This window comes from Meriones unguiculatus, chromosome 14 (assembly GCF_030254825.1).
Source record: "Meriones unguiculatus strain TT.TT164.6M chromosome 14, Bangor_MerUng_6.1, whole genome shotgun sequence".
NCBI lineage: Eukaryota > Metazoa > Chordata > Mammalia > Rodentia > Muridae > Meriones > Meriones unguiculatus.
The window spans coordinates 28408619-28421682 of NC_083361.1; the positions used below are offsets into that span (position 1 = coordinate 28408619).

At 49.6% G+C, this 13064-nt stretch overlaps 1 protein-coding gene across 2 annotated transcripts in view; it reads left to right on the plus strand.

Moving 5' to 3' along the window:
- Positions 1 to 13064, plus strand: part of Galnt18 (polypeptide N-acetylgalactosaminyltransferase 18) — a 297912-nt gene that overhangs the window by 271273 nt on the left and 13575 nt on the right. For both annotated transcript variants that reach the window (XM_060367028.1, XM_021627896.2), the window contains exon 10: positions 11906 to 12070. In XM_060367028.1, coding sequence (XP_060223011.1) covers positions 11906 to 12070 — 165 coding nt within the window. The remainder of the gene's footprint in view (positions 1 to 11905; positions 12071 to 13064) is intronic.

Consider the following 13064-nt stretch of genomic DNA (forward strand, 5'->3'; position numbering starts at 1 on the left):
TTTGCTGTCCAGAGAGTCCCTGGTACTCCATCCAACGCCTGCCTCAGAGCAGATGCTACATGGCCCTTTGGAGAGCAAAGCTGTTGGATTCTTTAGTAAATGGCTTAAGCACTCTCCCTCATTAAGCCCCAGCAACCTGCCCAGGCACACCAGCTCTGTCATTTCCTAGCCTGACCCAAAGCCTAATTCTTCACTTATACAGAACGATCCGTTTCCTGGAGGCTTTTCTAAGATTAAATGGGGAAGTTCAAAGGTATCACTGTGGCTGCACAATTGGCCCCTCAGGACATGGTGGTTGCTGGTTTTCTTAGTTTTAGCACTAAGCCTCTCCATCAATATATGGTCATTGCCGTGAGATTAATGTCAAAATTAGTGTTGGTCTGTACCTCTTCTTTCCATGAAGATGTGGAGATGGAAGCTAGGCCCCACGCCTCCTTGAGGGTGGCTCAGCTGCGGTAGACACAGGGTAGGCAGGGATGAGGGGCCATGCTTTCTTCACTGCCTCTTCTACCAGCACATTTTGCTGGCATCTGTAGGTGACCTGCTTTTCCTCATGACCCCTGAGGCAAGAGATGCAAGAGCCTCCTGAGAGGCACAGGGTTCTACTGTGGACCAGGCTAAATTCAGCAGTGAGCCCCTTCCCTGCAGCTGCTGTTACTCACCACTTGCAGTGGCATTATGGGAGTGCTCCCGTGGGAATCAGGAGAATAAGAGTGGAAAATGTAAGCTGACAGCATTCTTTCCCCTGCGTACCAAAGGTATAGTGTCTCTCAGAGGCACCTCCTCTGCCTCCCCTTTGGAGCAGGAAATGGGGAGAAGCCCACAAAGTTTCCCACGGACACGCTGACACTCTCTGTATCCAGGGTAGCCCTCCACCAGTGGCTTAATACACAGCTGGGATGCCCATGCCGCTGACATTTTGGGTGGAGTAGTTCGTCACTGTGCAAGATCACCAGTGATCCAGATGCCACCAAAGTGTCTCCATGAATTTTCGGGACTCCCCTCAGTAAGAGTCAGAGAAAGGAGGAGTCAGTCAGTAGACTCTGGGCTTCGGGAAGGGCTGGCAGCAGTGAATATGGACACATGAACAGTGTCTGTCCACCGGAAGCTTAAGGAGATGCTTTAGCCATTTTAAGGAACTTCCTAAGTAGCTGTGTTGAGAATACATGATGGGCATAAGTGAATTCCCCTATTTGATTTTTCCCAGCTAACTGCATTGTCTCGTCGCCTCTGTCCCAGCTGCTTTTTCTGAAGCCTGCTCTCTGTTGCCAGTGAGCCCTGGAAGGGCAGCTCTTTAGCGGAGCCCTTGAGGGCAGTACTGTGTTAATATGCTGGGAATTTAAGTAGAGCTGGGCCTTCTAAATCAATCACCGGGACAGCTTTATGTTTTTTTCTTTGCTCAAAAAATAAAAAATACACTATTCACTGCAGTTACATGTGTGGGAGTAAGGCTGGCTTGGGTGAAGGACACCAAAAGGGAAAATTTTCATAACATTTTCACTGCAGGAAAAGGGGCTCATTGGCCTTAATTCTTACAGAACTACAGAAAATATCAGCATTTATGTACTATGTCTGCAGTCCTTGGCACAGTCTGAGCCGCTCAGAAGTTACTCAGTTTTATTTGGATGGGATATTATAGACGCCTAACAAGTGTGGGTTAAACATAAGAATAAATAGCGAAAGCTTTTTAAAAGGGTGGTCACAAAGTGAGATGGGCTAATATTTGCCTTCCTGCCCCTTTGGGGGCTTTCTATGAAGCCAAGGTTCATCGCGGCACCTATACTTGGAACCTGAATATGCGTACAGAGTTGTAGGTATCTCGGGAGGCCATGGCGGTGCTGCCTCTGATGTAACAAGGGAGTGGGGAGAGCTGATGAGCATGGCCTCTTCGGCCCAGAGTTTGCTGCGGAGGAGCGAAGAGAGGGAGCTGGTTATCAAGGAGGACTATAGGGTTGAGAAAGGTGTGTGCTCAGGTTGTTTTCAAAGGAAAGCAGTAAGCAGGCATGTTTTGAGGCTCAGAGGAAGAGCCAGAGAAAGGGATCAGCATTCGGGTAAAGAGGGCAGAAGATAAACTAAGCAACATCAGGCTGGGGACTGAGTGAGGACGGGAGAGGAGGCAATCAAAGGATGAGATGGGGCTGGTCCCGGACTCCGTGGCTGCCTTGACAGTGAGTGCGGCGTCTGTGGGAGAACAGAGAACTCGAAGCTGACTGTGTGCCGAAAAGGATGCTGGTTAGAGTGGAAGGGACTGTTTGAAGTTGGAGGTCATGTCTGTGATCGCCTAGTTTGTGCAGGACACATAAGCTCTTATTAAAGTAGTACATGGTAGCTGTATTGTACCCGCAAGAGATAGCGCTTCTTTGTTTCTGGGGTGGTGGGCAGATACCGGGTCAGGAGAGCTCACTCAACAGTGGATAGTAGGGAATGGGGCAATAGCAAGACCCATGTCCTGGGGATTTTATCCACTGGGCTCTGCGACGATGATGATTGCCGTCAGGAAGGAAGGATTGTGACAAAGGCACTAGGGAGCAAGCCTGGATGAATTTCCAAGTTAAAGTTCAAGGGTCCCTAGTACACTTCATTAATACATTAGTCCAATAAACTAACGTGTTTGAGTGTGGGTTGTGTGTCAAGTGGTAGGTTTGATGATCAGCCGGTAATGGTGTGCAAGGTGAGGAGAAGACGCGGTAATTGTCCTCAGGGAACTTGGGATCTACTAGGGACCGGTGGTACAACGGCGACACTGTCATCTAGCTCGATTCATCCCTATGCCAGCTCCCCAATAACCACAGTTAGCTCCATTTTCACAGATAAGTAAACAGAGAGAGTGACAGCTTAATACACTATCTGTGTCACAAGGAGGTGGGAACAGGGCTTTGAGCTAGGCAGTGTGGATCTGGAGGGTCTTTCCTGCATCAGCCCTTCCCCCCTCCACATTAGCTCAAGCCCCTCAGCGTGTACTTTCAGAGTGCCCTGTTCTTTTTGTAAGGTCATGCTTTGAATTTGCTAATTCTATTTTTACACAGGATTGTGGGGGAGGGAGCTTAACCAAATGGCTGCCCGTCAGCCAGGCTTGTCATGTCCCAGTAACACATGACCTCAGAATCTCCATGGCTTACAGTAACTAACGCTTTTCGGCTATGCTATGTATCCATTTCTTCTCTGACCTTCTTTCTCTTGTGAAGCATCTTGCCAAAAGCAGCTGGGGAAAAGAAAAACAAAGCTTGCTCTTCATCTGCTTGCCATCACTCTTCAAAAGCTGTCGAAAAGCCATCACTGTCTTTATGGTCCCGAGTGGCAGTTTCCTCACTGTGGACATACTAGCTCCAAAGTCATTGTCCTGTATTGTAGGGTTTGACTGTACCCCCTCACCTAGAGTCAGTGTCTATAGGCTGATGAAATCGGTGAACTTACAGCTGTCAGAGCTTGCTTCATAATTACCATGGGTCAGTCCCACCCATCTGGGATGCTTCAGGTCCAAGGGCAAAAAGGCAGAAATAAAGTGCTGGTCCCCAGGATGGTGGCCATGGGAGAAGCAGTGGACCTGTGGAAGAGAGGACCTAGTGAGAGTCCCGTAGACACGGGCGAGAGGCTGAGTCCTCAGTCTTACTCTTTCTGTCTCCTGGTAGTTGTTGCCTAGCAATAACAGTCCACAGCAGTGGCTCTGCCACACCTTAGACTTGGGCTTCCAAGGTTGAACTTAATAAAACTCTCTTTCTCCCTCCACATATACGCTTTACATATATATGCATGTGTGTCTACTACTCTCTATAACATATATAGAAAGATGGGGGTGATGGGTCACATTATAGTTCTGAGAACTGATCAGACATGAATACATCACAGTGGTCAAAACTAGGCAAGAAGCCAGATCTGACTATATTTGGTGTTGGATATATAACATTGGAAGGGAATTCAAGGGTCCTCAGCCCTCTGACAGCATCAAGTCGGAACCAACGATTCCAGCCCAGGGACAGTGCTGTGGGGCCACTTGGCCACCCTCCTGGGTTCACATTGGAAGCAGAAGCCGAGCTCTGTGATACATCCTCTCTGTTCAGTCCCAAGTCTAAGGGCACCAGCTCTGCTTTCCTCCCTGCTGTTCTGCACACACACAACTGGGATTGTCTAGTCTCAACAGACCTGCAGGTGCTTCCAAAGTCACCTGTGTTGCTTTTTAGGCCCCGTGGGTATTTTTTGTTAAAGGATTCCAGGAAGTCCTCAGATTTGACAGAGAGCACGGTGTGAGGGCACAGCTCTCTGATTTCCAGTGTGCTGTCCACAGTCTTCGTGGTGACTCTCCTCATCTCCCCACCACCTGACAGAATCACGTGTTGCCTGCTTCTGTGGCTTTCATGGGCTTTATCCCACTCTGGGCTTTACTCGAACCTCCTCAGTCACTGGACTCCCTGGATGGAGGTCATCCCCCGAGCCCCGGGCCATCATGCACTCTTAACCAGTCCCCTGCTTCAAGCCTGGCCAGGAGGATAGTCTAGATGTCCTGCTACATGTGGCCGAGCAGGTCAAGGGAGGAGCATGTCTAGCTCCTCTCTGCTTTGGGGGCCTGACATTCTAGAAGAGGGTTACTGAGTTGAACAAACCTCTCCCCAGAAGGCTTGGGGACTCATAGGCTTAAAGTTGTCTATTCACAGGAGAAATGAGTTCCCTGGGGGAGGCCCTGGGTGAGAAGCCTTATACAGGGCTGCTACATAGAGAGTTAGCACGGGGCCCTGTGCATGCCTCTCTCTCCTGCATGGACTTGGTGCTGAGTAAGGGTGGATGGAAGGGTGTTTTAGAAGCGACTCACCCCCAACTCTGATTTATTGGCAGTGCACTATGGCCCTGAGCGTGGTAATGAACCTCTGTGTCAAGGGATTAATGACCAATAACCAAGCCTTTAAATCAGCCCACCTTGTCTGCAGAGGTCTGCGGCTCATCCTTGGGTAAATAGGACAGAAAGCCCATTTCCAATACATTTTCTGCATGTCACGGCACCACTCTATAAATTGAGATGGAGTAAAGCAAGCCCCCATGTCCTTTCCCCTCCCCCACTCCTGCCATTTCTAGCTCTTTGCCTGTGGCTTGCCTGACTCACCTAGAGGACAGTCAGACTCAGGAGGGGCTTGCAGATGTCATGACTCGCAGACATGGAGAGGGTGGCCTCTTCACTGTGCCATCGCATGCTCTCAAGTGGAGAGCCCAGGTCACTGTCAGAGGCCTTGCTCTGAAGTCTCTGCAGCCAGAGTGAGGGGATTCTAATCTTCACCACAGAGGTAACTCCTAAATGTTGTGTCTACACTTCCCAGGGTCTCCTTAAACGTAGTTTTCTATCTTGGCTACACACTAGAACCTTCTGGAACAAGTCCCCCGTGTTAGTTACTATTCTTGTTGCTGTGACCAGACACTGAACAAGAAGCCTCTTAAGCAAGGGCAAGTTTGTTTTTGGCTCACAGGTTGTGGAAACATAGTTCATGGTGGTGAGGAAGGCATAGCAGCAGGTGGATTCCTGCAGGCAGTGGTTGTGTAGCCTGGACTCATCACCCCTTGCACCCCTGAAAACTCAGGGAAACAGGAAACAGGAAGCAGATAAGAAGTGGAACTTGACTTCCAAGGCCTGACCCCAGGGACTCACTTTCTCTGACAAGTCTCCAGCTCCTCAAGTTTCCCAGACCTTCCAAAGCAGCCTCCACCGTCTGGGGACCAACTGTTCAAACACTTAAGTCTACAGGGGATGCTTCACATTCAAAGCACGCCAGGCCCCAGGCCTCGCCCCACTCCCGAGTCAGTGGCTTATAGGTTTTACCTGAGCTTCCTGGATGACTGGGATGCAGAGCAAGGGTGGGGACCTTTAGTTTGACAGCAGGGGGATCCTGAGGACCTCCAGCCTCATATACTGCACGTGTCATCTTTCTCTTAGATGACTGGCCCACGGTTTAGCCCTCCTTTCAGCTACCTCATTTTAACTCTTGCTATCATGAGGCACCCTACAATGTGGCCCACCCACAGAGAGAGAGAAAGAGGGAGACAGAGAGAGAGAGAGCTGGCTCCTCAATCCTGTGACAGGCTTCAGCAATCTTCAGACTATCCCTTCCAGGTGTCCGAAGAAATGGTCCTAAGGAGGCTGGTGTACCCGAAGCCCTGCCATGCCAGGACCTGCCATGTTTTCTCCTCTGTGGTAATTCTAGAAGTCACTGTGGGGAGCGTCTCATCGAGGTTCTCCCCATTCCCCATTCCACCCCACTCTCTAGCCTCAGGAAGGTGTCAGCCAAATACCACTACTGTCCCTCCATGCCAGAGGCTATATGTCTCTGAGATACCTCATATTTCAAGGGCACTGAATCCACAGAGCAACAGTGTTGCCAGGGAAACACTAATGGAGAGAAAACAAAGGCTCCAGTGCCTATGCCCAATACTCGAGCTGTGCCCAGAAAAGCATCTTTGTCTCCTGGTGGTCTGAATGCTCCCCATAAGCTTATGTATTTGGTCCCACTTGGTGGAGCTGTTTGGGGACATTATAGAACTTTTAGGAGGTGGAGACTTGCTGCAGGAAGGGCATCACTAGGGGTAAGATTTAAGGGTTTATAACTTTGCCCCACTTCAGTTCCCTCTCTCTGCTTCCTGTGTGAGGGTGAAAATGTGACCAGCCAGCTCTGTGCCTTCCCTGCTGTTATGGACTCTGTCTCTCTAGGACTATAAGATGAAGTTAACCCTTTGTTCCCCTGCTTGGTGGGTTGATCAGAGTATCTTAACACAGCAGCAGAAACATGACTCATATACGTCATTAACAATTTTCACCCCAGATCCCTAGTTTGTTCTAGAACTTCAGGCTACAACATGAAGTGTGGAAGGCGTGGGGGCAGGGAGCACTTAGAGGACTAAAAAGATCTGCAGATTGGCTATCTCTAAGGATGCCAGGAGTGGTGGAGGCTGGAAATGGAGGTGAAATCTTTTTAGCCAGTATTTGCAAACTCTGGTTGGTAGGGTGGAAGCTAAGAGGTTTGCTGAGCCATGGTGTCCGCTGAGAGATGCCTCCTGCTAGGTCTCACTATGTAGCCCCAGCTGGCCTCTAACTCACAAAGGTCCACCTGCCTCTGCCTCCTGGGTGCTGGGACAGCCCACGGTCACCTCCATACCTAGCTGATGACAATTATAAGAAAGAAAAATATCTGCAAGACAGGTTTGGGGGAAGGACCCAGCACCCTCCCACCCCCATAATGACCTCAGACACCTCACTGATGCCCAGGACTCAGGGGAGAAGGGCTGGTAGAAGTGGTCCTGGCTCTGCTGTTGGTGGCTTCAAAAGGGAGAGTTTGCAATGGCCCTCGAGAGCAAAGTTCTGCTTTCGCCATCCTCACTGCGGGATGGGCTGAGTGGAGGTGGAGCCTCGGCTCCAGCCCAGGGCTGCTGAGAATCGAGAGGACCCACCTGGGCTTCTGTCTTCAGAAGGGAGATGCAGACCTTGAACTGTTAAGAATTCAACCTAGCTGGGGACATCATCCAGGCAGTGAAAGAGAATGAGGCCTTTTCTGGACCTTGGCAAAATGTGTTCCGAAGCTGCAGGTAGCCTGTTTCCCTTCCTCACAGATAGACGGTAACCTTGAGCGTGGAGATATCCAGAAGAAGCCTTAACATACCCACACAAAAGAGGGTTTTCCTTCTCCCCTCTCCCTTCCCATGCCCCTTCTGTGCTCTGTGAGAGACCTGAGTCAACGACCTTTGATACCTGTAAGGATGGATGCCATGGCCCATCCACATAGCACCAGGAGGAGAACCCTGGTATGAGGGCCCACCTGCATCCTGACAGGTATGGCCTTGTCAGAGGTGAAGGACTCAAGCAAAGCCATCCACCTGCCCCAGGGATTCTTTGCCCAAGCTTGGTCCTGAGGATAGCAATGTGCAGCAGAACCCCATTCGATCCATGGCTGTCTTCAGCTCAGCCGTTGATCATTACTCGTAGCCCTGACCTGGTGAAGGGGACATTGCCACTCAAGTAAGACCTGAGACCCGGATGTTTGTTCTTGGCATTGCCGGTGATTTTTCTTTCTCCACCAACCATCAAAATAAAATGCCAGTCAGGTGTGCAGCCCAGCTGAGCTGTGCAGGGCTGAGTGAAGAAGGGATGCAATCCATCATTGCAGCTGGAGAGGAGCTGAGTGGTGAGGGTATCGTTTCTATGCCCCAGGGGTTTGTAAAACATCCAGACAGGATAACAGCCCGTCTCTGCCTTGACAGTTACTGGCAGGATGATGCTGTCTCAGCACTCCTGGCTGCTGTGTTCTATGGGTTGTTTAGTAAGGGGACCTTCCTATCCTCCAGAATTTAGTCCAGGCCCCATGGTGGCTCCATGCGACCACATGGAAGCCAGTCTCCCGGCACTCCCTGCTACCTTCCAGCCCACTCACTCGAGGTTGAGAGGATCCAGGGAGCTAGATGAGGGATGTAACTGGTCCTGGGTCTAAGTCAGACTACAGCTAAATCTTAGCTGCTAGCCTCTGCTGTGTTACTCTGGGCACATTATTTAATTCTTATCAAATAATTAAATTTGCCTTAGTTCTTCATCTTCAAAATGGGAGATGACAGTAATACAGGTAGAAATTCAAAATCCAAAATGTTCCACTATCTTAAACTTTTTGAATACTCACACAGAAAAATCCCAAATGTGACCTCTTGTGAGAGGTAGCTATGTACAAAACTGCCTTTAGATTATGTGCCTAAAGAATTTGTGAATCATAAACTTTGTGTTTAGACTTGGGTTCTATCTCCAAGATAATCTTTATTAACGTATACGCAGATATTGTAAAAATCCTTTTAAAGGTCGGAAATCGAAAACACTTTGTCCCCAGCTTTGGATATGGGGTACTGCAATCCCGTGCTTGACCATAACTCCATCAGGATTAAATGGGGTAGAACGTGTGAGCCTGTTCCACGCAACCACAGATATTTCTGCTTGATTATTAGCAGTTTTACCCAGGGCCTCTCGACAATGATACTCCTGATACTTTGGGCCAGGCAGTTTAACTTTCCTAGCGGGTGCTGTGTGCTGTACCCCTGGGTGCCAGGAACCTCTCCTCCAAGTCATAACTAAAAACTTTATGTCCGAGCATCCCAAATGACCCCTGGCAAATAAAAACTACCCCTTTTGGAGACTGCAGCTGTAAACCACTTCTTGCTTTAACCTTCAAAGGCTCTCGTTGCTCTGAGGGCTGCCACACTTGCTGGGACTTTGGGCACTGAACAAGGGGAATCTTGCACAAAACCATTCCGTATTTTATGTGTTCAGGCCATCTATTGATTCGGTGTGCTACTGGCTGGGCTTCTGAGATGTCCAAGGGAAGGCTGGAGGGACTCTTCCTTGCCAAATCCATCTCTGATCCACCATCCACCTGGTTCCACTCATCGAGACGCACTTTGTTGTTGGCTTCTTAAATAACAAACAACTGTCCATATTATGATCTTCTGAGACTCTGAAGCCATAAACAGCGCTGGTGACAGCTGTAGCAGCTAGTAAATGCACACATACCTCTCATAGAATCTCTCCAGTACTTCAGAGCAGCTAAGTGAATGAAACTGATTTCAGCTGCTACCTCAGTGGCCACCCCACCCTGGAGATGAGAGGCAGGCCCTGGCAACAGGAGGCCAGAAGGGAAGCCAGTGACTGATCCCTGGCCATCCTTCTCTTGTAGCTCATGCTTCTGAGCCTTGGTCCTGGCTCCCAAGGTGACCCCTGAGTGCTCCCCTGTCCTGAGATCACTGGGCTTGCAAGCTAAGAGCATAAACACACGTCTCACTCTCTGGAGAAGGCAGATAGCAGGCTGAGGCCAGGCACATTCAGAAAAGGCCTTAGGAAGTGACGACTTTTCGTTTCAGGTTCAAAGGCACTAGAGTTGGAGTAAACCAGAGAGGAGCAGGGAGGAGGCATGGGGGGTGGGGATAATTCATGTGCCCTGTCAGTGGACTTGGTGACTTTGCTTCCTGATGTGTGTCTGGCTTGTTCATTAGTCTTTTGTTGCTGTGACAGAAGAAAAAAAAAAAAAAAAAAAAAAAAAAAAAAAAAACACCTGGCAAGAAACAATTCAAAGAATGAACATTAACTGTGACTCACGGTTTGAGGCTACAGCCTGTCAAGGCATGGGAGGCAAGGTCCAGGGAACCTGAAGCAACTGGCCACACTGTGCCCAAAGACAGGAAGTTTCTTCCTTCCGTCCTTCTTTCCTCCCTCCCTCTCTTCCTTCCTTCCTTCCTTCCTTCCTTCCTTCCTTCCTTCCTTCCTTCCTTCCTTTTTCTTTCTTTCTTTTCCCAGCCTGAGACTCCAGTGTAGGTCGCCCTCCTTGGTTAGGTCTCTCTGGGAGCTCCATCACAGACACACCCAGAAGTGCACCCCTCCCCCCCAGGTAATTCTAAATCCCATCCAGTTGACAGGGAAGATTGACCGTCCCAGCCAGTCTCTTAGATTTAGCTGCTTCCGACACACGAAGCCTACAGCCCTCTCACCCTCAAAGATTGATTTCTTGTTGGGATGGATGGATACATGTGATGCTTCAACAACTGTTGGAGATTCTAAATCCTACCTGTGTCAAGTTCTTCCTCAACTCCAATAAACTACAATTCTCAACAGCTCCTCTGCTTTCCCTGGTGCACAGAGTGGGCCTCCTTGAGCTTACACTAGATACTCACATCTCAACCATGGTTAGCTTGACAAGGCAGCCTTGTCTCTTGCAGTCTAGTGACATCTCCATGTTGAGCTGGACATTGTGCCTTTTCCCTCTGCTGATAACTGTGGTCATTATAATCCTTCATAATCTTTCACTTCTATAATTAGAGCAGTCAAAAAGGATGGTGATTTTGATGTCTTCATCCCTGGATTTATTAACATGATAAACAGTAAGATGATATTTGAGGACTGATTTAGACAAAATGGCTTGTCCCCCTGTCTCCACCTTCTTCCTCCCATCCAGGGAGGCTGCTCTGTGATCTACTGCAATGGGCTCCCATGTTCTCTGGCCTCTAGTTGGGTTCTACTAATCAGTCATTTTGCTAATGCCTTGACGGAAAAGCAGAGTGGCAGAGGAGGTTTTTTGGTACAGGGAGACATTTTGGTACATCCCAGGCTAAAGGCTCCAATGAGCTTCCCTGATAAACAGCACTTTGCACATTGTGACACACTCATCGCTGGAAGCAGAGCGTGTATTGTGTGACTTTTCTGAGACAGATCCCTTGGTTGCTGAGGCTTGGCTCTGCGGCTTCACTCCCTCACCTATCTCCTTTGCTGGTGTGCTGGATTGTTCTGCATCCTGTCACTGTAGTGCACCGGAGCTGTGAGTCCTCACTGCACAGGAGGGTGGACCTCAAGGCCAGAAGTACTTACTAACCGCCCCTTCTGGACAACACCTGCTAGCCCCTGCTGTACACACAGCAGAGGTAGAAATTCTGTGTCTTTCACTTCCCAGCCCCCAATACTGGATGCTCCCCAAAGGCAGGGCCTGAGCCTTTATGCTCTGTGTCTCCTGGCACAAAATATTTATGAAGGAAGTCAGCGAGTCTGCACATAATGGATTCAAGAGGTACTTTCAAAGCTGTGGGTGGTAAAAATCAATTTAAAAGATTATGGCCAATGTTTTTCAATGTAAGAATAGAATAGAAAATGGAGTGTGCCTTGCCGTGGGGGCAGTTTTCATTTCCTGAAAGTTTTGTCTCCATCTACACGAGGACCAAGCGCTGCCCTGGATCACAAGCTGTTTCCCGCTGTCCACTGTTCTAATCGCACATCTCAAAGTTACTGGGTATAAAAATCTGGGGCCTCTCCTCACCAAGGACCCGTGGCCAGCTGTCTGGTGACAATGGCCACTTACCCTCCATGTCTTTGGCCGTTGACATTTGACCTCTGTGCCTCCCGTCTTTTCACCCCTAGAATGTGTACTACACAAGTGGCCAGCAGATCCACGTGGGCGTCCTCAGCCCCACTGTCGACGACGATGACAACCGGTGTCTGGTGGACGTCAACAGCCGGCCTCGGCTCATCGAGTGCAGCTACGCCAAGGCCAAGAGGATGAAGCTGCAGTGGCAGTTCTCTCAGGTAGGAGTCGCTGTCTGAGCCTTGGTGAAGGGCAGCCCCCACGGGCGTGACCGTGGAGCAATCCTCCCCCTGGTCTCCATCAGTTTGGAGGCCCACAGTAACTTCTTACCTTCCCTTGGCCGCTATGTCTCTCACTGTGGATTCAAGCACCCAGTTTTGAATAATGGACTCTTGCCTCTGCCCCAAGAGCTCCCCACCACAGGGAGTCTGCTCTTAGAGTCCGTTTCCGCCTGTGGATGGGGACAGTGTCCTTATTTGTGGTAAGGTGGCTGATTCTTACAGGAGGTCAGGGAGCCCACACGGTCCTAGAACTCCAGGGCATCTGAGGCCCTGATCAGAGTGAGGGGAGGGCAAGAGGGACTGTCAACACTCCGGAGACTAAGTGGCAGAAACCCATCACTCAAATCTCCTAGCCAGTTGCTTCTGCCATGAGGAAGAACATGCAGGCAGGAAAAGACAAGGACTTTGATCTCATTACTGCCCCCTGCTTGGGGTGGAGGATGTGCTGGTAAGGGGGAATGTACCACAATCTGTGGGTACAAGGTGTCTTTTGACTGTGTTCTGGAAACAGGAATCAGGGGTTTTCAAGAGGGCCTTCCTTGTCTTAAGAGAGTGCTGGAGGTCAATACTAAATCAAGGCCATAGACTTAGGGGCTAGTTAGAGACTGGGAATGAGATCCCAAGCCAGGAAATCAGGTGGGCGGGTGGTTTATGGAGAACCAGGGGAGTTCATGACAGGCAGGTAGAGGGTGCTTTGGCAGCTCTGGGTGGCTCAGCTGGAGCTGATCAAGTTGCATCAGGACTGACCACACCTTCATCCCCTGTGACCTGGAAAGCAGTCCTTCCAGCAGGAAGTGATAAAAAAGCTGACATGAGAGTCGATGTCAGATGCAGTTACTTCATTCCTTACTTGAGGAACCACATGAAGTCTACGATGCCCATAGGCTCAGCTGGGCCTGCAAAGTATGTAAGATTCAATTTTTAAAAAATTTTG